Source organism: Abrus precatorius, unplaced genomic scaffold (assembly GCF_003935025.1).
Source record: "Abrus precatorius isolate BTA unplaced genomic scaffold, Abrus_2018 Scaffold8, whole genome shotgun sequence".
Lineage (NCBI taxonomy): Eukaryota > Viridiplantae > Streptophyta > Magnoliopsida > Fabales > Fabaceae > Abrus > Abrus precatorius.
In genome coordinates, this window is record NW_020874428.1 from 27288657 (window position 1) to 27309971 (window position 21315).

A 21315-nucleotide genomic window follows, 5' to 3' on the forward strand; every position below is an offset into this window, starting at 1 on the left:
TCCCATATTAATTAGACGATGTGGACCTTTTCAGCTTGCTTGATCAAACAAGATAATTTCACTACTAGAAGATTTCATAGTTATGGGCCAAAAAGAACGAACTTGTAAGTCAATCTTATGACTGTTGAAAAAATGGTAACTGATATTCTGTTTGCCAAACAATTTTTTTGACAAAGACATGTTAATTATAGATAAAAAAAAATTGTAGTTTCTGTTGTAAAAGAATATTGTTGTTATTCATATAACACTACCTTCATTCATCTATACCAAAGAATTAGTAGTTTCATCTTATTTTCATATGAAAAAACATTAGTGGGGCTGTTTAAACATAGGTGAGGCCATACAATTACGTAAAGTTTAAAGCACAAATGTTGTGAGTAATAATCTCACTCTTTGTTAACGAAACTCCTAAGATTTTTCTTCAATTAGGACAAATCACAACAGGTGAAAAACAAGGTTTGGAGTGGTGTGGCTAATAGCAATTATTCCTAGACGGAAGGAGGGCCACACTACCCCAACATGACACAAACTGTTGGTTGGATTAGGTGGCCAACCGTTTACCATATAATTCCAAAGTATCAACTGTACCCGCCAGAATTCAAATCAATTTTATGGCTTATTTATCATATAAAGATTGCATATTTGTTGGCCATAACATAAACAAATGCCAGCACTTAGCAGACGTAAGTATCAGATAATCACTTTAAGTCTTATCCACTTGAATTCAAAGAGAGACCATCTTTATTACCTTATTTTGACCAAAAAAAAAAAAAAAAGATCTTCGCGTTTGTGTTAATTTTTTTATTGAGATAAAAACAAAGAGTGAGAGAAAAGATGAGAAATTGAACTCCAATTGCTTTCTGAGTTTGGCTTCATAAAAAATATTGCCCAGAGGAAGTTGGCCAACTGTTAACTTCCCTCCAAACCTTGTGATTCCCTTAGAATCAAAGCAAAGCTATGCAGTTTGATTTTTGGTCACCCTCTGAAGCACAACCTCACCTTCCTGACATACCCTTCACACCAATCCTCCCCTTATCTTTTCTCTCATCTTTCTATATACAGTTCTTCAGCTCCATCTCCTCTTCATATCTTATCTCTTCTTAGTTCTTAAGCTTTTTCTGTGCAGTATGTGGCTGCTGAAAGGTTTGCGTTATTGGAGTCTTTTGTGATATTATTCTGGTTATGTTGCTAGGAGTTTAAGCTGGTGCAGACCCAGAAAAAGATCTTCCAGTGAAGGTACTAGTTCCATCCATCAAATTTTTCAATTGGGGTGCCTCAATTTCAAGTTCTTTGATGTAAAGCTGTGTTTTTTGTGGACTTAATTCTGAACATATAGGCAAAAGGGGTAACTTTTTTTCATGTATTAGGAATTGGTAAATTTGATTTAATTCAAAAGAGAACATTTACAATGAATTCTCGGTGCTTCCTTCATCCACAAGAGCATAGCATGGTTCCATTTTCTTCAAATTCTGCAACAGGAGAAGATAGAGTGGCTAGTGCTCGAAACAGGCCTACACGTGCCACCCCACCTTCCTTTTTGGTTCGGATGGCCATGAGAATATCTAGAGCTAGATGGTTTACATTTTTAAGAAGAGTTTTTCATTACCAAAATGGATCAAGGTCCAATCTTGGCTCTAACCCTTTCAATTCTAGCACTTGGATGATGTTGGAATTTATTGCCTTGGTTGTTCAGATAATCATTACAACATTAACTTTGTCAAGTTCCAAGAGGGAGAGACCAGTTTGGCCTATGAGAATATGGATAGCTGGTTATGATATTGGTTGTATTCTTAATCTCTTGCTACTTTATGGTCGCTACCATCAAAATTATACCACTCAAGGAGATGCTCTCAGCCTTTCTGATATGGAACAGCAGAGAAACAATGAAGAAACCAGGTATCTTTGCACTTCAATCTTGAAGAACTTCTTTTAATCAATTTGTTATTATTGATGGGTAATTGCACTTATTAACAATGTTTTAGTGTACTAATTACGTGAGTATGCTTAAAAATTTGCTAGAAAAGTTTGATACCATCCTTTTGTTGGATGAATATAACTGTTGTATAAGAAGAAAAAGTTGTTCTCCTTGAATTGGCAACTAATTTCGACAAAAACCGATTGGATTGCTAAAAGATCGAAAAATACCAAGTGTCAAGTAATCATAAAGTTATCATAATTTTACTTTATCCCCTTAAAAGGGGTTTGGAAGAATCACATACCCTAACATGCCTTTTTCCTTACATACCCTAACATGCCTTTTTCCTTGTTATAAGTTCGTGGCATTTCCTATTGAGACACGGTAGAATCTTTTGTTTATTGCAATTTTGTCAATCTAATTAAGGATATAAATCACGTGAAAAATGAAAAGCCTAAGATACCAATGTTACCAGTTTTTTCCTCCATATCTAATTTAAAAAAAGGTGAAATTTCCTGAACAGTACCAAGTTGGAACTGAAAAATTAATTTTGAACTTATTTGTATTATCTTGTTTTGAATAACTTCCGTATTCATTTATTCAAGTTCAATCAGAAACATGTTATTTCGAGCCCTGCAATTTTTTGTGGGTGAAATTTTAAAATGTAATTGTAATTTGCACCTTTTTGCTTAGTGTGTACAGGATGTCACACTTAATGAATAAATGCCGGACTTCACTAGAGCTTTTCTTCGCCATATGGTTTGTGATGGGAAATGTTTGGATTTTTGACTCACGTTTTGGATCTTTTCATCAAGCTCCAAGACTCCATGTGCTATGCATCACTCTACTTGCTTGGAATGCAATTTGTTACTCTTTCCCTTTCCTACTGTTTCTGTTGTTATGTTGCTGTGTGCCACTAATTAGCAGCCTCCTCGGTTACAACATGAACATGGCCTCTTCTGATAGAGGAGCTTCTGAAGATCAAATTTCAAAACTTCCAAGTTGGAGACATAAAGAAGCTCGTACCAAGTTAGAGCTGGGCAATGATTCTGATGGCAGCGAAAAATTGATCAATGAATATCCTGTAAGTGTCACCATTCATATATATTATATATAATGAAAAATGCTACTCCAAAATCCAATTGAGACACAAAGTGGCAACTGTTTTTACTTGTCTATTCATTTAGCCACCCAATCTATAGTTGGCCTTGGTGTCAATTTCAATTGGTTGTGTGAGTAGCATTATTTTTCTCTCTCTCAATTTGGGTATTTGCTTTTAAGGTTCATTCATTTTTTTTTTTTTGGCCTATTTCCAATGCTATTGAATTTAAGTTTGTTACGTTCTGGTGTGCTGACAGGAATGCTGCATTTGCTTAGCCAAGTACAAAGACAAAGAAGAAGTTAGACAATTGCCCTGTTCCCATATGTTCCACCTAAAATGTGTGGATCAATGGCTAAAAATTACATCCTGCTGCCCTCTTTGCAAACAAGGATTAGAAAGGTAGAAATAGCCGAGACAAAAGTTAAGAGGATTGATTAATCTTATTTGGTTATATCTATACACTTGATAATACCCACAATTTTTTTTCTCCTTTTTTTTTAATATACTTTGGTGTAATATACTTCACATGGGTTATTCGAGTGAGTTTGCACATGTACAGAATTGCTCACCAGTGACCAAAACTACATTAAATACTTGGTTTTAAGAAATGTATCCCATAACCTTTCAAATTAGTGGATTGCTTGTATGCATGATTTTTTCTTTTATTGTCATCTGAATACTGAGAGATAAAAATCTCTTTAGGGAAAATGTAATTTTTGAATAACTAAATTTCCAATCTCTAGTATAATGCATACCTGCTACTTTTGGGCCTTTTACCAGAATATTTCGACTGGGACTGCTGCAATGCTGTGAAACTTGTAACTTTAATTTGAAGGAAAATATATATTCATAGTGTGCTTACATGGTGTAATGGGAGTGAGGTTCACAAGTTAGGCTAGGTTGATATTGAATGAACATGTATGATCCATATACCATATTTCATCATATCAGTATTAGAATATACGACAAAATAAAACCAACAACTAAATAAATTTAAGAAAATGCTAACCAATGTCCTCAAATACATTTTTTTCTTAAAGTTTATTAAAGAATGTTATTAATGATATACTTCTATCATGGTTTTTAATGAACTTTCAATGAGTCTTTTTAATAAATTTTTTCTGTTTATTGTTTCATTATTCAACACTCTAGTTAAAGAGACAATAAATTTATCCAAATGATGTTATTCTTACATGCTCAACAGAAAAAGCATAGCTTGAAAATGCATGAGAAAATTATTTAGCCATATTTCATCCTCCCAATTCACATCCTCGTCACACGGAAACTCAATTGTTGCAAGCTGTTGATTATGTCTCTATATGTATAAATCCTTAGTTAGTATGTAATGTCGATTAAATGTCACCATAAATGGACAAACCAACCAAGAAAAAGCAAAATAATAGGAAGCAACAGGCAACATGAAGGCACAAGTCAAGGCAGTAAAATTAGCTTAAAATTGCCGAAGTGGCAAAAAAAAAAAAAAAACAAAACTGGTGAAAAACAAAGATAATTTCCTAAAGAAGCACAACACCAAGGTGTGAACTTATGACAAATTGGTCAACACGACTTGAAAAGTGGCAATTTGGTGAAATCAGCAATGAAGCACAAAAGGGAAAGGACACATATTAGTATCTTTATGTCCAACTAGGTTGAGCTGAAAAATGCCAGCAGATCATTCTGTTACCCTCTTTTTGCGTTTGATAAAAAAAAAAAACTTGTGGTTATAAATTGTTAACGCACAAGATTTTTGCTGACAAAGCGCAGCATGTTATCTCAATCCAATCTTCATTAGTTCATCTCTTGAGGGAAGCAAAACAGGACGCAAATATCAAAGCCTCTTGTGAAGCAAACAATTCATCCACAAAGGACTCGGTTTCTACATCCCTTCTCAAGTTCCTAGGTGTATGTCACTTAAGGATTCAACCTTCAATCCAACGTTGTCTTCATTGGATTATTTTCCCTACTCCATTTACAAAATACCCATACACATTTTAGAAATCTTCCTTGAGGGAAACCAATCAAGCATCTTGTCATGAAAGATAACTTCATGTTAGGCCAACTAGCATTTACACATGTACCACACCTTTAATTTGTTATTTTTTTATTGACGTGCAAATCATGTATAATATAGAAACGCCCAAAGAAAATCATAACAGAATAAGGAAACATAAATGCTTCATGAGGTAACCCGCTCTAAAGTTTCTAAACATCTAAAATATTATACAAAGATGTAAAGTCTAATCAATTATCTTTTTAAATTGTTTAGATGTTGATGTGCTAAAACAAATGAGAGTAGGGATCTATTTTATTGTTAACTTGTGAATTAAAAAAGCCTGGGCAGGAAAAAGCCTTTTTCATCAATGTAAAAGTGCCAAGTTGTAGACGAATAAAAATCCCGGATTTGGATACGGATGATGTTAAGAAGCACTCACATATGCTAATATCACCAACAACTAAATCTGTGACAAGGAAATCTTCTAGTGGGAGGTAAAATTGTCTATGTTCACCCACCACACATGCTGGCTCCTTCAGGTGCCGGCGCCACCGTTACACCGGAATGCGCCATGCGATGCCTATTGACTCATCTTTCTTCAATGGCCTTAAAGACTCACTCCATCCTCAATAGCATTGCATTGCCTCTTGTAATGGCTTATGTTGATCAGAGTATTTCTCATAAATCCTTTTTTACTTTTTAAGAGGATTTGGACAATAGTTATACTTTGCTTGAACAGCTTAATGCATAAACATGTTCGTAATCGAATGGTGATTGAAAAACGCATGATTGAGTTCTTCTATCTTATGTTGCTCCTTAACTATATAGATGGGAACTATGTTCATACAAATACAACTAAGTTTAAAAATCAAAATAATATACTTGCAATATTTGATTTTAAAAGTGTTAAAAAAATTAAAGAGACACTTACGTGATCGACATTAGATATTATTCCTTGTAGATTCAATGTTCAAATCTCATAACGTGGGAGGTAGTTTCGAATCATGATTTTCATTTTGTACGATATTAACTTTTTCAAATCGGTTGGAAAAATATACAAGGGAATGATATTAAAATAAAATAATATTCAACATAGGTTTAAATTTATATCCATGGCCTTGTTTATTTATTTGATATATATGTAAATAAAGTACAAATAATTTAAATTTTAGAAAAAAAATAAAGATAATTTTTTTCTTGAACCGTGAAAAAGTAATCGGGATTTTATAAGTTGTAGAATAGCTCTTCAGAACCAGTGAGAAATTGAAAAATGAGTTTAACGAAAAGGATTAACTCAGAAAGTGCAAATCATGATTTGAATGTGTACTTGAAAATGATTTAGTGTGAAAAAAGCAAGCATCTATATTGGTCCAGGGAAGAAAAGAAGAAACTGTCTTTTGGCATGGGCCTTTGCACCTTTGCAGCAGGCCCTCTATCTACTCACGCTTATACTGTTTTTTGACCCAAAAAGATAATCCTTATACCGTTTGTCCTTTTCTTTTAGGCCTCCAAAGACACAAGCCTGTTTGTCCGTTTGCCTTTGATTCACACCATTCTGCAATCTACACCATTATCAGAACAGTCTCGCTGATTAGAGATAAAAAGTGTTACATGAGAATTTTTAATAGAAATCTAAAATATGCATGTTGACGGCGAATTTTGTAATAATACAGATAACTAGTTAATTATTATTTAATAAACATTAGTAAAAGAATCAATAAAAAATGAACTTTTTAAAATAATTTTTAATGTAATTTTAATACATTTTTTTAATCAGTTTCAATATAATTTTTAGTAAAAAACTACTTATTCAATATTTAAGATATCGATTAAAAAGACAAGGTTATTAAAAAAAAAAAAACGTTTCTTTTTGAGAATCCTCTTATCTAGACCTGATAACTTAAAAAGCATGATGCATGATCACGATTAGACGAAGAACAATAAACTCATTAGCCAGAAACTGACACCAAAATTTACCTTAAACAAAGTAGATACACTAATCCAAGAAATCGCACCTAAATTGTCAACATATCAAAATTTAAAAACAAAAACATAGTAGAAGACTGTTCTTCAATCACCCTGTTTCTAAAAGATAATTATGTCGGATTTAATCAACTTCTTCCATCTTGCTACCCTCGGCATCAGCGTCCACATCCTCCAGAGGAGGCATGTCAGCATCTGCATCAGCAGCATCCTCATCGATGCTCAGTCCAAGCTTCAGCATCCTGTGAATCCTGTTACCGAAAGTGTTGGGATCATCAAGGCTGAATCCAGAAGTTAGAAGCGCGGTCTCGAAAAGTAAGAGAACGAGATCCTTCACAGATTTGTCATTCCTGTCAGCATCAGCTCGCTTCCTCAGCTCGTCCATGATGGGATTCTCAGGGTTAATCTCCATTGTTTTCTTGCTTGACATGTAACCAGCCATGCTGTTGTCCCTTAATGCCTGTGCTTTCATAATCCTTTCCATATTGGCTGTCCACCCATATTCACCAGTCACGAGACAGCAAGGAGAATCAACAACACGGTCGGATACCACCACTTTCTCAACCCTGTCACCCAACACATCTTTGATCACCTTGCAGAGACCGTCAAATTTCTCCTTCAATTCTTCTTTCTTTTTCTTTTCATCTTCACTCTCATCAAGTTTCAGGCCTTCCTTGGTAGCAGAGACCAACTTCTTTCCCTCAAACTCCTTAAGCTGACCAATAGCATATTCATCAATAGCATCAACCATGAAGAGCACTTCATACCCCTTCTTCTTAAGCTTCTCCAGGAAGGGGGAATTCTCAACAGCTTTCTTGGTTTCACCAGTAATGTAGTAGATGTCATTCTGTCCTTCCTTCATCCTGGTAACATAGTCCTTGAGGCTGGTCATCTCATCACCACTCTTTGTGGAGTGGTACCTGAGCAATTCAGCGAGCTTTGTCTTGTTCTGAGAATCCTCGTGAATACCTAGTTTCAGGTTCTTGGAAAAGGCTTCATAGAACTTATTATAGTCCTCCTTGTTTTCAGCAATTTCAAAGAACAGCTCAATACACTTCTTCACCAGGTTCTTCCGGATGACTTTAAGTATCTTGTTCTGCTGCAACATTTCTCTAGAAATGTTGAGTGGAAGATCCTCAGAATCCACAATACCCTTGACAAAGCTAAGATATTCTGGCATCAACTCCTCACAGTTGTCCATGATGAAGACACGACGGACATACAGTTTAATGTTGTTAGGCTTCTTCCTTGTGTCAAATAGATCAAAAGGAGCCCTCTTGGGAACAAAGAGAATAGCCTTAAACTCCAGCTGACCTTCAACTGAGAAGTGCTTAACAGCCAAATGCTCTTCCCAATCATTGGTAAGACTCTTGTAGAAAGCAGCATATTCTTCTTTTGTAATCTCTTCAGGTTTCCTCATCCAAATAGGCTTCTGCTTGTTTACCAGCGACCATTCATGAGATACCTCCTTGATCTTTTTCTTTTTCTTCTCTTCCTTCTCTTTATCTTCATCCACATCTTCAACCTTACCCTCCTCTTCCTTCTTCTCTTCCTCATCCTCGTCATCGGAGATCTCCTTCTCAGTTGTCTTCTCAATCCAAAGAGAAATTGGATAGCTAATGAATTCAGAATGCTTCTTTATCAAGTCCTTCAAACGGCGTTCCTCAAGATACTCAAGCTGATCCTCCTTGAGGAACAAAGTTATCTTGGTTCCCCTACCAAGATTCTCTCCAGAGGTATCCCTCGTCACAGTGAATGACCCACCAGCTTGGGACTCCCAGACATACTGCTCATCATCATTATGCTTTGTGGTAACAACAACCTTCTCAGCTACAAGATAAGCTGAGTAGAAACCAACACCAAACTGTCCTATCATGCTCACATCAGCACCAGCAGCTAGGGCTTCCATGAATTCCTTGGTCCCAGACCTTGCAATAGTACCCAGGTTGTTCACCAAATCTGGAACATGAAGCACACAAGCATTAGAGAAGATTGATCGTCATGCAATGCTACACAAACTAATTTCAGTATGACTGACATCATGTTATCTTACCAGCCTTAGTCATGCCGATACCACTGTCAATGATAGACAATGTGTTGTTTGTCTTATCGGGGACAATGTGGATGAACAATTCTGGCTGAGCATCAAGCTTGCTCTTGTCTGTCAGGCTCTCAAACCGGATCTTGTCCAAAGCCTATTGTCAAAGATTGCAAGAGAATCAGGCCAAACTCACATTTACTCCCAGAAGAAATGGGGAAAAAAACACTATAACAGCTGACATTCCCAGCTACGATAGTTAAGAGGTCAAAATGATTGTAAGATGTAACTTCCAGGCAGATTCTCATTCCCAAAGACCCAGAAAACATAAAGAAAAAAATCACTTCCATAAAAACAAAATATGTCCCCCTTCAACTCTGTCACAAAAGGCAATATTTACAATATAAATTAGAAGAAATTCTTTAACAATGATAGCAACAGATAATCGAGTGTAAACATTAAGTGGTATTAAGTAATTCTTATCAACTATGTACCACCGGTATAGATGGCCTTCTTTAATTACAATTTAATTATTCAACTAAAAGAAAAAAAGTATTAGCGTATTAAGCAACAATGCATCTCGAAACATCCACGGAACTGATAGCAGGCAAAAGCATGCAAACTATTTCACCAAAATTCAATAAAATCAGTTAACAAGAGAATGAAAACACGTCCAACAAATCCTCCCTGAAATTGAGCAACAACCACACAAAAGTTCCAAATCGTAACAAAGAACGACAGCAACCATCGGATAAAAGACGTAATCAACTTACAGAAATGTAAAGCCTAGAAAATCGAATACCGACGGTAACAACCAAAAAACATGTGATCATTAACAAAAATTCAGAAACATCACTACTAGATCAAGTCTGCAGAAAGAGAAAAAAAAAATACAGTATACAGGAAAAGCAACGTGAGCAAGTGTTGATGAAACGAGAAAAGTAACCGAGCGAAGAAACTTACATCAGAGGCATTGCTAATGAGCTCACGAAGAAAAATCTCCTTGTTGCTGTAGAAAGTGTTGATGATGAGACTGAGGAGCTGGTTGATCTCAGCCTGAAAAGAGAACGTCTCAGTCTCCATCCTATCCGATCTACGTTCTTCGACGAGAAACGAGTTAGGGATTGGGGAAAGAGGGAATCTCACAGAGAAGAAATGAAAAACGAAAATGAACACCAAGGTTAAGAGAAGACGATGGGAAGTTATATAGGAATTGCACGTTAGGGTTTCTACTTTCTAGATCCTTCTATTGCTACTAATAATAATGTTAATAATCGCATTCCACGGACCCACTGCTATACTTGGGTCCACTTTATTTATGACTTACCCATTCGGCAATGGACTTGGTAAAACACATACATATATACGGAGGAATTTTTAAAATAATAAAGAAATTGTTTTAAAATAAGAATTTTATTAATCTCATCATATGATGCAAGAATATCGATTTATTTATAATCTACCATTTTTTATTATTTCCTAAAAAATATATGAAAGAATATTCACTTAAAATGAAAAATTACTCTTTCTTTCTTTTTTTTCTCTAGAAGCATATTTTTATAAATTAAAAACTTGTAATATGGTTTTATATTTTAACAAATAAAAATCTCAATTTTTAAAATTAAAATTAAACATTTAAAAGTAGTAAAATATATTATTTTATAATCTTTTAATAAGTAAAAATTACTAATATTCTTTATCTTAATTATTAAAAATAAAGCCATTATATAAATGAATTGTTAAATTTTGTTTACGTTTATATTTATTGTAAGATTTCTATACATTACTCATACAATAATATATATATATATATATATATATATATATATCCAATTTAATTGTTAAATAATATAATTTTTTTAAAATAAAATATAAATCTCGATAACGAAAGTCTTTAATTTAAAAAAATGGCTAACATGGGAACCTTTAGTTTAACACAGGCAAAATAAATTTAAAAGGGAAAGGCTTAATATCCTCATACGTCGGAACATTTTAAGAAAAAGGAATGTTTTCCGTTGTGTTGGGGAGGAAAGGATCAAGATAGTTAAGGGGACACTGCTTTTTTTTTTTTATCCCTATAATGGGGTATTTATTACATTAATTGAATTAGCTCGATGAATTTAAGATATTAGGTTGAATTAATTAATTTAAGTCGCTTTTATTTGTGTGTTTATATTTAAATTAAAACAAATAAATAAAATTTGATTATTTTTTGTTTGAGCAATGATTGCGTGAGTTTGTATCTAATGATTTAAACATGTTCATAAATTAAGATTTTTTTTGTTAAATTTAATTTTAAATCTATTCTATAAATCATTTGAATTAAATCCAAACCAAACTTATGTATATATTTTATGTAATTGACATATCACACAGTACTTGTTTTTGTGTATGTATATAAAATTATAATACTGGTTTGTTTTTCCATCTTCTAATTTTTTATATTGAATTTAACAGTAAATTATATTCATAAACGAAATTTTACTTAACACGCAGTTTTTTTCTATTTTAATCGAAAATACTTTTGTTATAAAATAAATGTTAACAACATATTATTTAAGACATTATTTTTAATAAATTTTTAATTAAAAATTATTAAAGTATAACGTAGAAACATTAAATTAAAAATAAAAAATAGTGTAATTTACATTTTTTTATTTTTAATAATTTTAACTAATAATTAAAAGTGTATTACTTAAAAGTGTATCACAGGAAGGATTCCAAAAGAAATTGGAGACTGTTAAGAGCTCATTGCCATTGATCTCAGTGGCAGTTCTCTCTTTGGTGAAATCCATCCAACATAGGAAATTTGCAGGCTAAGCAAACTGCAGGGTTTGGCTCTCCATGCCAACTTTCATGAAGGCAACATTCCATCCAACATAGGAAATTTGACACCTCTTGTGAACTTGACACTCTATGACAACAAAATGAGTGGTGAAATTCCAAAGCGTATTGGCTACTTAAGAGAGCTCCGAGTGTTCAGAGCAGGAGGAAACACAAACCTTAAGGATGAGGTGCCATGGGACATTGGAAACTGCACCAAGTTGGTGATGTTAGGCCTTGCAGACCCCTGAAGAGATAGGGAAGTGCAGCGAGTTGCAGAACCTGTACTTGTATCAGAACTCAATATCTGGTTCAATTCCAAGTCAAATGGGAGAGCTCAAAAAGCTTCAGAGCCTACTCTTATGGCAAAACAATGTGGTGGGAACAATCCCAGAGAACTTGGAAGCTGCACAGAACTCAATGTCATAGACTTGTCAGAAAATCCACTCACAGGTAGCACACCAACCAGTTCTGGTAAGCTATCAAATCTGCAAGGGCTTCAGCTGGTGTTAATCAGCTTTCAGGTATTATACCTCCTGAAATCACAAATTGCATTTCCCTGACTCAACTAGAAGGTTACAACAATGCTATTTCTTGCGAGATTCCTCCTCTTGTAGTCAAATTATATAGACTACAATTTACTTTTTTATTAAGTAAAGATTATCCTAAGAAAAGTTATCTTGATATTTATAATTTTTGTTTGTTAGAGAATATTATCTCTAATCTATTCATTTATTTGAAAAGACAAAATAAATTTACTTTTATTTATTTATCTATCTGTCTATATAAATTTTCTACCTTCGTATGTTCAGTAATTTCACATTTTATACCGTTTATGGCTGATTCTGATTATATACCAGCCTCCCTCTAACATAATAATTGGAGTGGTACGCCATCATCGTTTGATATTAAAATTAGTTCCTATAACAGAGATATTTGTTTTTTCTTTTATCAAGCTTCTATAATGCAAACTGACATCTGTAAAATGATTTTCTAAGGTTCACCAAAAGATCAATAAATAGTAATTTTTTATTAAAAATTATAACATCAATATTCTAAATACAATGAATCTTGTACTTTTCAGTTAAAACTTATTATTATATATGTTCTTATTACGTGCCCTCGAGCAAGTATTAGAAAAAAAAGTTTGTAAAATATGTAACCAAAATAAGCATGTTAATTAAAAGCAAATGCTTAAGCTGCATCATAAATATGGCAGCATGCACCCAGCCCAAATCCGTGCCCAACACCATATAGAAGCCTAATACTTAAAGTTTCATTACAATATGAAATTTTTTTATTAAATAAATACTCAAATACTATTATATATATATATATATATATATATATATATTATAATTTCATCTAATATTTCTCTTAATTTTTTTCATTATATCATCAATTTACAAATTGGATGAAACTGACTTAACACAGAAAATGATAGATCTGAATTCTTTACAGTTTTGGAAGGAACTGCAATCTACAGTTTAAATTCATGAAATAAAATTTGTTTAAACGAATTTAGCAAAAAATAATTTTAGTTTAAGCCAAAAAAAATTACTTAAGTAAATTTAGTCAAAAAGTGATTTTCGATTAAGGCAAAAAAATTCACTTAAGTTATAATGCAAAAAATTTCAAAACTTCATCTTCTTTCTCTTTAAATTACAAAAAAATTGAGAAACATGTGTGTAAGATCATGTGATCACACTTTACGATCATACAACAAAAACTTAAGTGTTTCAAACATGAAATAATATAATCATTTCCCAACAAATTTATCATTTGTATAATCTTTATCATCATTATCAACAATTTAACTTGATTCTAAATGGTTCTACTTCACTAATGTTTAGCACGAGTAGCACACTAGAGAATACATTTAAAAATATTTGTGCAAGATCATGTGATCACACTTTATGGTCATACAACAAAAACTTAAGTATCTTAAAACATATAATAATGCAACTATTTATTAACCAATTTTTTAAAGTTATCATTTTTATCATCATTATCAACAATTTAAATTATTACAAATAATTTTATTTCACTAATATTTAGTACAATAGATAATATATTCAGAATATTTAATAGAATAAAATATGTAAGAGTCTTTAGTAACTAAGTAATCGTTAATGAAAAACAAAAGTTTCTAGAATTTCTTGTAGTTTTAAAATTTTTTGCAATTTTAATTTAAACTAACTTTTTAGTTTAAACAAAAATCACTCTTTTACTAAATTTCTTTTAAGACAATTTAAAATTATTTTTTACTAAAATCACAATGTAGAATATATCCAGAATACATGGTGTAAAAATTCATTGAAGTATCAGCACTAATTAAGTATAATACCAGTTAATTACAGGAAAACAACCGAATATTATCCTTCAGCTGGGTACATATATCTTCTTTAAACATTCCACTTAGGAAAATACTTTGAGAGACTCCAAATTCTGGATATCAGTGGTCGCCCGTACCATTTCAGGGCATGGTCCTAGCTCCAAGTGTTCAAGGCGAGGTAATGCTTTTTCATCTATCTTTAAAGTCTTCAATAACAATAAGCTTCTTTTTTCGTTGAGTATCCATTTAGTGAGGGCTCTCATTGTTGTTATCAACTTTTAACATGTTGAGGATCATGGATAATATCTGCATCCAGGTCATGTTGAGCCCAAGAACATCCTTGCTTCATAGAGATATTTTATACGGTTTCTATGACATCTTCTATTTTATAAGCAACTGTTTTACCCAGGTTTTCACTCCATTGTCTCTTTCAGTCTTGTCATCTGCATCCCTTCCAAACTGAGAGAGAATTCCCATGCCCAGTGAGTCCACCTTTGCTGCTAGGAAAAAGTAAGGTATATGGAATGTTAACTGGTCCAAATCGGTTTTTAAGTTTGCCATTTTTGTTCAATGTTGGCTTCCAATGGCTCCATATCAGATGTCCAACTAGGAGTGTCTCTCTGTCCAAGATAGACTTCATTAGAAGAATGCCTAGACAACATTTCTATCAGTGAAATGCCAATCAGAGTCTGCAACTGTGTGGTGATTGTTTTCAGAAAAGCCTTATCAGGATTTGCCACTACTTCATCATATTATGCAGTTCCTTCTTCAGGCATGAATATAGGGCTTATAGTTGGACGATTTGGGAGGAAACCTGCATAAGGGTATTGTCCAGAGTTGGTGGATGCATGCAGAGCAGAAGAAATCCATACAATGATAGTGCAAGTTTCAACCAGCTCTTCACCGGTTTGCATTTTTGGGCACAAAGTTCCCTTTTCTTGTCACCGTGACCCTGCATCCACCTTTCTTTTGGTTACGAGGATAACAATTTATATATGAGGCTTAATTTCAAAAATAAATAAAAATAAAAATAAAAAACAAAAAATAGGAAAATAAAAAAATTAATATCTGATCAAGATTTAAAATCATTTTACACTATTTCTTTAATCTAGATATACCGTTCATTCAAATAATTAGAATGCTAATACTTTTTTTATTCGTAAAAAATTTCTGAATTTAAAAATCTTAAAATATTTTTTAATATTTTATTTTTATAAAAATAAATAAAATTTTAGTGACGATTCTAAATTTTTTAAATTCAAATTCTATTTTTAAAGTCACTAATTTTTGCCCACTAAGTGATAACAAGATACTTAGGAAACTGCTGCAATAACTCACAATAATAATTCAAGAAGCATGAAAAACAAGATACTTACCAAAAAATTGATGTGCTTCTGTCCTAGGCTTTTTTTTTTTTTTTCCAATCAAGGTGATTCCACGAAACACACTAGTTAAAAAGAGCTTGTTCTCTCAATTTATTATTTCTAATTTTTTTTCTAAACACAACAGTTGTGACAATAAATTTTTGAAATTAAATAAATTTTCAAATTTATATTTTTACAGTTTCATAAATTAATTTTCAGAATTATTAACTATTTCCAAAATTAAATTTTCAAAATCAAAATTACATGTTTCTAAAAATAAATGTTCAGAATTAATATTTTACGTCTGTAGAAATTAATTTCTGAAATTTTTAACTATTTTTAAACATAAGTTTTCACAATTAAAATTTTATATTTATGAAAATTAATTTCCTAAATTATTAACTATTTAAGACTATATGATTCTAAAAATAAGTTTTAGGAATTAATTTTTAAAATTATTAATTAATTTTTAGAATTAAATTTCCAAAATTAAAATTTTATATTTTTAAAATTAAGTTTCTAAAATTTCATTTGATATTTAACTTTTATATATATCCATTATTTAATTGTGATAGCGTTGATTTTTTTTCAATATTTTATAATATAACGAAACTATTTTATCTTTGAAAAGTTGTACATGATAAAAACATTCTTATTGCTACTTATGTAAATAATGTCACCAAATAAAGAATCTAACAATTTAATGAAAGATATAACTATTTAAAAATACAAAAGTTTTTTTTTCTAAGTTATCATTTATTAATAATAAAAAAGAATTAAAAAACAATATGCAGATATAGTTAATTTTCATATCAATAAAACTTTTTTTTAAGGCAGATAAAATTAAATAATTACAGTTAAAAAAGATGCAGTTAACTTTTTTAAGCTGTCAAGTGACTGCTGTCAAACTTTTCATATCAACCAAACTTTTCATACATTTCCTATATGGTGAAAACATTTGGTTATTGTGAAAATGAAAGAAAAAATAAATAAACTGTTAGATTTTATTTAATTGATTAATATTAACAAAATCATATTTTAATCATAATTATTCTTATACAGGTCCAGATTTAATGTTATCCTAATCCTTTCGCTAAATCTAAACACGTTTCCCACCTTCTGTATTGAGTATCCAACTTCACAATCCGGGTATTTTTCTTAGATTCTAAGTAATATGATTATAATTTATTCAAAAATTAATTTTATTATTTAAATACATGAGTTTATTAATTTTTTTATTGAATATATCAAGGGCATAAAACTAACTTTCACTTACAGTTCACGGCTATTAATAGTTCAAAGAAAAGAAATTTTGGCGTACAATAAAATTTGAACACATAACTTTTTGCTAAATAAATTAATCACACATAACTTTTTGATAAAGAATGATTATCAAAACTAATCAACTCAAATTTCTCTTTTTAAAAAAAAAATGTTATTTAATTTACTTATATTTAAAATGGGATATTACTTAAATTTATATGCTGCAAATAAAATAAGATTTAACTATCTATTGCTCAGCAATCAATTTCATGATTAAAATTTTAAACTTGTTAATTTATTATTTAAATTTTAAATCCTCTCTCTTAATTAAAAGAAAAACATATTATAATCAATAAAGTTGACCTCCCATTCCAAAATTATTTTATTTTTACTTGATAACGTTTTAGCTTAAAATAAACTATTAACAATCCTAGGTTATTGTTTTTAAGTGTTCTTTGAGATTAATGATTTTTTTCTACCTTATCTAAATATCATTTTATTTTTCTAGAAATATTAATGATAGAAAAAAAAATAGTTGTCTAAAACGATAAATTTAAACGTCATCCTTGATTTTGTTTAAAAAATAAAATATACGTCAAACATGATAAATAAGACAAATCAAAATGATTTAGTTAATTTTGTTTAATTCCAATCTAAAAAAAATATAAAATTGAATAAGTGAAATAATAAATATCTGTAAAGATAATAAAAAAAACTTTTTAATCTAAAAAGCTTCTTTCACAAAAAACTTTTTAATCTAAAAAGCTTCTTTCACAAAAAACTTTTTAATCTAAAAAGCTTCTTTCACTAAACTGCCAAAGTCATCAAATATTTAGCCTAATCAAATTAAAATAAAAATTAAAAACTATAGCATTAATAAGTCACAAACAAATTAATTAATAATTATTATATTTAAGTACTTGGATAATATTTTTATTTTTATTATTTCTTTCACCTTATTTATTATTATTTTATGTATTTGTTAGAGTATTTGTCAATTTGAAAAAATATTCTATACTCTCGATCGTATAATTCTTTAAATTAAAAGGCATTTAAATTTTTTCAAAATATATCACCAACTTCTATTATTTATATATTTAATATAAAATTATGAATAATAATAATTTCGCATTTGAAAAAAATTAATGATAATAATTTACATGTTAAACTTTGATGGGGATGAGGTAGACCCAGCAAACAACCCCCTAGCTTCTTCATACACTACACAGTCATTCTTCCATTTTCATTTCTTTCAATTCCCATTCCTCTTTGAATTCCTATTCATTCATTCATTCCTCTCCCCAGGAATGGTAGCATAGTGTAGATCCAAAAATGGAGGGCTGGTTCTCACGCTCTCGCAGCGAAGATCACCAGAACCCACCCTCCTCTTCCTCTTTGCTCGAAGAATGGAACTCCTATACTTCTTCTCAGGACACCTCCAATTCTGGAATTGCCTTCGATTTGGAATCCGCTGTTAGATCTGCTAACGACACCGTCACCGGCACTTTCAACGTGTAACCTCTCTTCTACTCATCCACTTACTTTAATTATACAAAATCGTGTGTTCAAAATGTTGTACATGTAGTCATTGTTATTGTTCTTCACCTTTTTTTTTGTTGCTTCAGAAAGGAAAGGTGCAATTGAAACATCATTTTATCTGCATCACAATTACTGAATTGTTTTGCCTGAATTTGTGATCTCGAGTAGTTAAGAAATTTGTATCTTATAATTGTTAGGGTTTCTAAAGGTGTGAGAGATATACCTGCCAATTTGCAGTCTGCCACTAGCAATGTTCCTTCTGGGAAAGCACTTGTGTATTTTGCTTTGCTTTTGGCAAGTGGAGTCTTCTTCATTTTCATTGCGTTTACCTTGTTCCTTCCCGTGATGGTGATTATGCCCCAAAAGTTTGCTATAAGTTTTACTCTTGGGTGTGGATTTATTATTGGATCATTCTTTGCTATCAAAGGTCCAAAGAATCAGCTTGCTCACATGTTCTCAAGGGAGGTAAGATACAAATTCATGTCCTGTTTCAGTAAGCTTGCTTGGGGTTGCATTTGCTTTTTTATTTTTTATTTTTATTTTTTCTGACTCTGTTTCTCTATGTGAATATTTTTCAGAGGCTCCCTTTCACACTGGGTTTTATATGCAGTATGGTCGGCACCATATATGTATCAATGGTGCGTCACAGCTACGTTCTATCTGTTGTATTCTCTGTCGTACAGGTATCAGTTCATCTATCCTTAAAAAGCTCAAATGTTTTTGGTTGCTTTGCCCATACCTTTGTATTAGCCTTTGTATTAGCCTTTGCTGTGGATTTGAAGTATGTGCTATGGCATTTGAGTATAATCTTGAATTTACTAAAGCAGCAATTACCTTTATGTGGCAGAAAGGAACGTTACACCATCTCTGTCCTAAATATAGACTTTTTTATCTACCTCGTAAGAATTAAGAAATATAGTTAACTTCATGAATGACATTAAATTTAACAATTTGAAGAGCTTTTTCAAAATTATCCTTAAAATTATTAGGAGTCATTGTTTTACTCCTTTTCTACCTAATTAATTACTATGTCTTCAGAGAGGGTAATTTTTTAGAAAATACCCTTTGTAAAAATAACTTGTAGGGAAATCTTATAAAGAAACCATGATAAAATCTCCAAAAGGATCTTGTATTTAGGCTTTATAAGTTTGTGAGTTCCTATTAATTTCCACACTTCTAGTGGCTTGATTTATGTGATGGGTATTAGTTCCATTTCATGGTTTCCGCAACTGGGGTGTGGAAATAGATCTTCTTCACAGATTTTCGTATGTATTTGTTATGTTTCTTTCCAAAACTACTAATCTTACATTGAAATTGATATTTTGATTGTATTTGCAGGTTCTCTCGCTTGGATACTATTCTATATCCTATTTTCCTGGCGGATCAGCCGGAATGAAATTTTTGACTTCTGCCCTTGCGTCCAAATTAATGAATTGCTTCGGGAGGTGATTCATTTTTGGTTAATGGGAGGTGAGGTTGGATCCAAACTTTGAGCACATGTCGGCTGAAGCTTTTAACTGACCCAGGCGTATTGCTGAGTTGAACTTAAAGCATCATACCTAACATTTCAATTTTTGTTGCCACCGCTGCTCGAGATAATTTATTTTCATCTTTGCCACAAGTTTATAATTCGTGTGCATGGATATTGGCTCGGACTATATTGGTAACTGGTTCGGGAAAACAAAGATGCGTTTATGGGAAAATATGTCATTTAAAAATATAAAAACAAAATATAAAGTATTCAAATTGCATGTACAATGTATATTCAATTTTCATAATGTTCAAGCAAATTTATTTCAGGGAAGCCGAGTTTTGATTGAAATGAAGCAGCTGTTAATTTTATTTTATAACAAACCAAACAATTTCGCAAAAAGCTTAATGTTATGCATAAACTAATTTAATTTATACGAGTTATAAGAAAATTTTAGATATTTAGTACATATCAATATGCTTGTACCATACAAGGTCCCGGCATGAATAAGACAAGTATTTAAGTATATTAATGCATACTAGTTTTTTTTGGTCGAGTGCATTCCCTTGACGTGCTTAACATACATTTTAGTTTCTATTACAAATTAAATTATCATATTTTTTGTCAATCAACGTTATCTAATTGAGGGCTACAGAATTCTGTTGCTTTCTTCAAGTTGCATAGTTCCCCTCCCTTCTCCAAAATGAAACAGAAAATAGTCTTGGTCATATTTTATCATTGTTGTTGATGTTTCTGTTGGATATAAGTGAGCGATTCATGTGGGACAAACAAATAAATTTTTAAGTTGATTGAATTGCAACATTTTATTTTTCAATTTACGTGGTTACAACATTGTTTGTTTCTCAACCTTTGCCTTTTTCGATTAATAATCATAACTCCGTAGTTCTTTTCCCTCGAAAGTGAAATACTTCCTTCAAAGGAGTTGAATCCTTCTTTTTTCAGCACCATTATCACTCGTTTGATAAATTGTCACACATTGGCCTATATAGGATAAATTATTCGGGTACTATGTTTATAATACTACATTATTTATGTGTTTCTGAATCGTCTGCGAATCTTTGAGCAAGTTAGCAACGCTCTAGTTTATGTTTCAATGCCACCTGTAGCTGGACCTCACATTGATTCCGTGGACCTAATTGTCATATCACAAATGACATGTAGCGATCCTACGGGAACGAAATAACTATGTAAAGAGGCCCAAAAGGAGAATAGAACAAGCTGTGTCAACCAGAGGCCCATGATAAAATATGAGATATAATGTGACCCATATTCATAGAATGAAATTTTTTTAAACTACAAAGACGGGAACCATTGAAAAAGTTAATCTTTCCTATTAAAATAAAGCATGAAAAATTGTTTTCATAGCTTATATACTATATTGCTTTCTTTTGAATTTTCGTTTCTATTAAAATGAAGATCGAAAATAATGGATGTGGATGCAGTTCAGTTATCCACTGTAGAGGATCCA

General features: G+C 31.7%; 3 protein-coding genes across 5 annotated transcripts; 2 read left to right on the forward strand and 1 right to left on the reverse strand.

The window, feature by feature from the left end:
- Positions 1-790: 790 nt before the first annotated feature.
- Positions 791-3786, forward strand: LOC113846803 (E3 ubiquitin-protein ligase At4g11680-like). Of its 3 annotated transcripts, XM_027475451.1 has the most exons (4): positions 791-1236; positions 1368-1896; positions 2609-2999; positions 3274-3664. In XM_027475451.1, the coding sequence occupies exons 2-4, from the start codon at positions 1409-1411 to the stop codon at positions 3418-3420; spliced, it is 1026 nt and encodes a 341-aa protein (XP_027331252.1). In that variant the 5' UTR covers positions 791-1236; positions 1368-1408; the 3' UTR covers positions 3421-3664. The 3 variants fall into 3 exon arrangements, with proteins under 3 accessions (XP_027331252.1, XP_027331253.1, XP_027331251.1); XM_027475452.1 differs by having other exon boundaries at positions 791-1896; positions 2618-2999; positions 3274-3786; XM_027475450.1 differs by having other exon boundaries at positions 791-1896; positions 3274-3750.
- Positions 3787-6806: 3020 nt separating this feature from the next.
- Positions 6807-10211, reverse strand: LOC113845849 (heat shock cognate protein 80-like). Its single transcript, XM_027473495.1, has 3 exons — positions 9995-10211; positions 9047-9188; positions 6807-8952 (listed from the first exon to the last, which is right to left on the reverse strand). The coding sequence occupies exons 1-3, from the start codon at positions 10112-10114 to the stop codon at positions 7118-7120; spliced, it is 2097 nt and encodes a 698-aa protein (XP_027329296.1). The 5' UTR covers positions 10115-10211; the 3' UTR covers positions 6807-7117.
- Positions 10212-18036: 7825 nt separating this feature from the next.
- On the forward strand, positions 18037-20058 carry LOC113847632 (protein transport protein SFT2-like). Its single transcript, XM_027476853.1, has 4 exons — positions 18037-18330; positions 18553-18820; positions 18934-19038; positions 19694-20058. Exons 1-4 carry the CDS (start codon positions 18149-18151, stop codon positions 19802-19804), a joined length of 666 nt encoding a protein of 221 aa, XP_027332654.1. The 5' UTR covers positions 18037-18148; the 3' UTR covers positions 19805-20058.
- The last annotated feature ends 1257 nt before the right edge of the window (positions 20059-21315 follow it).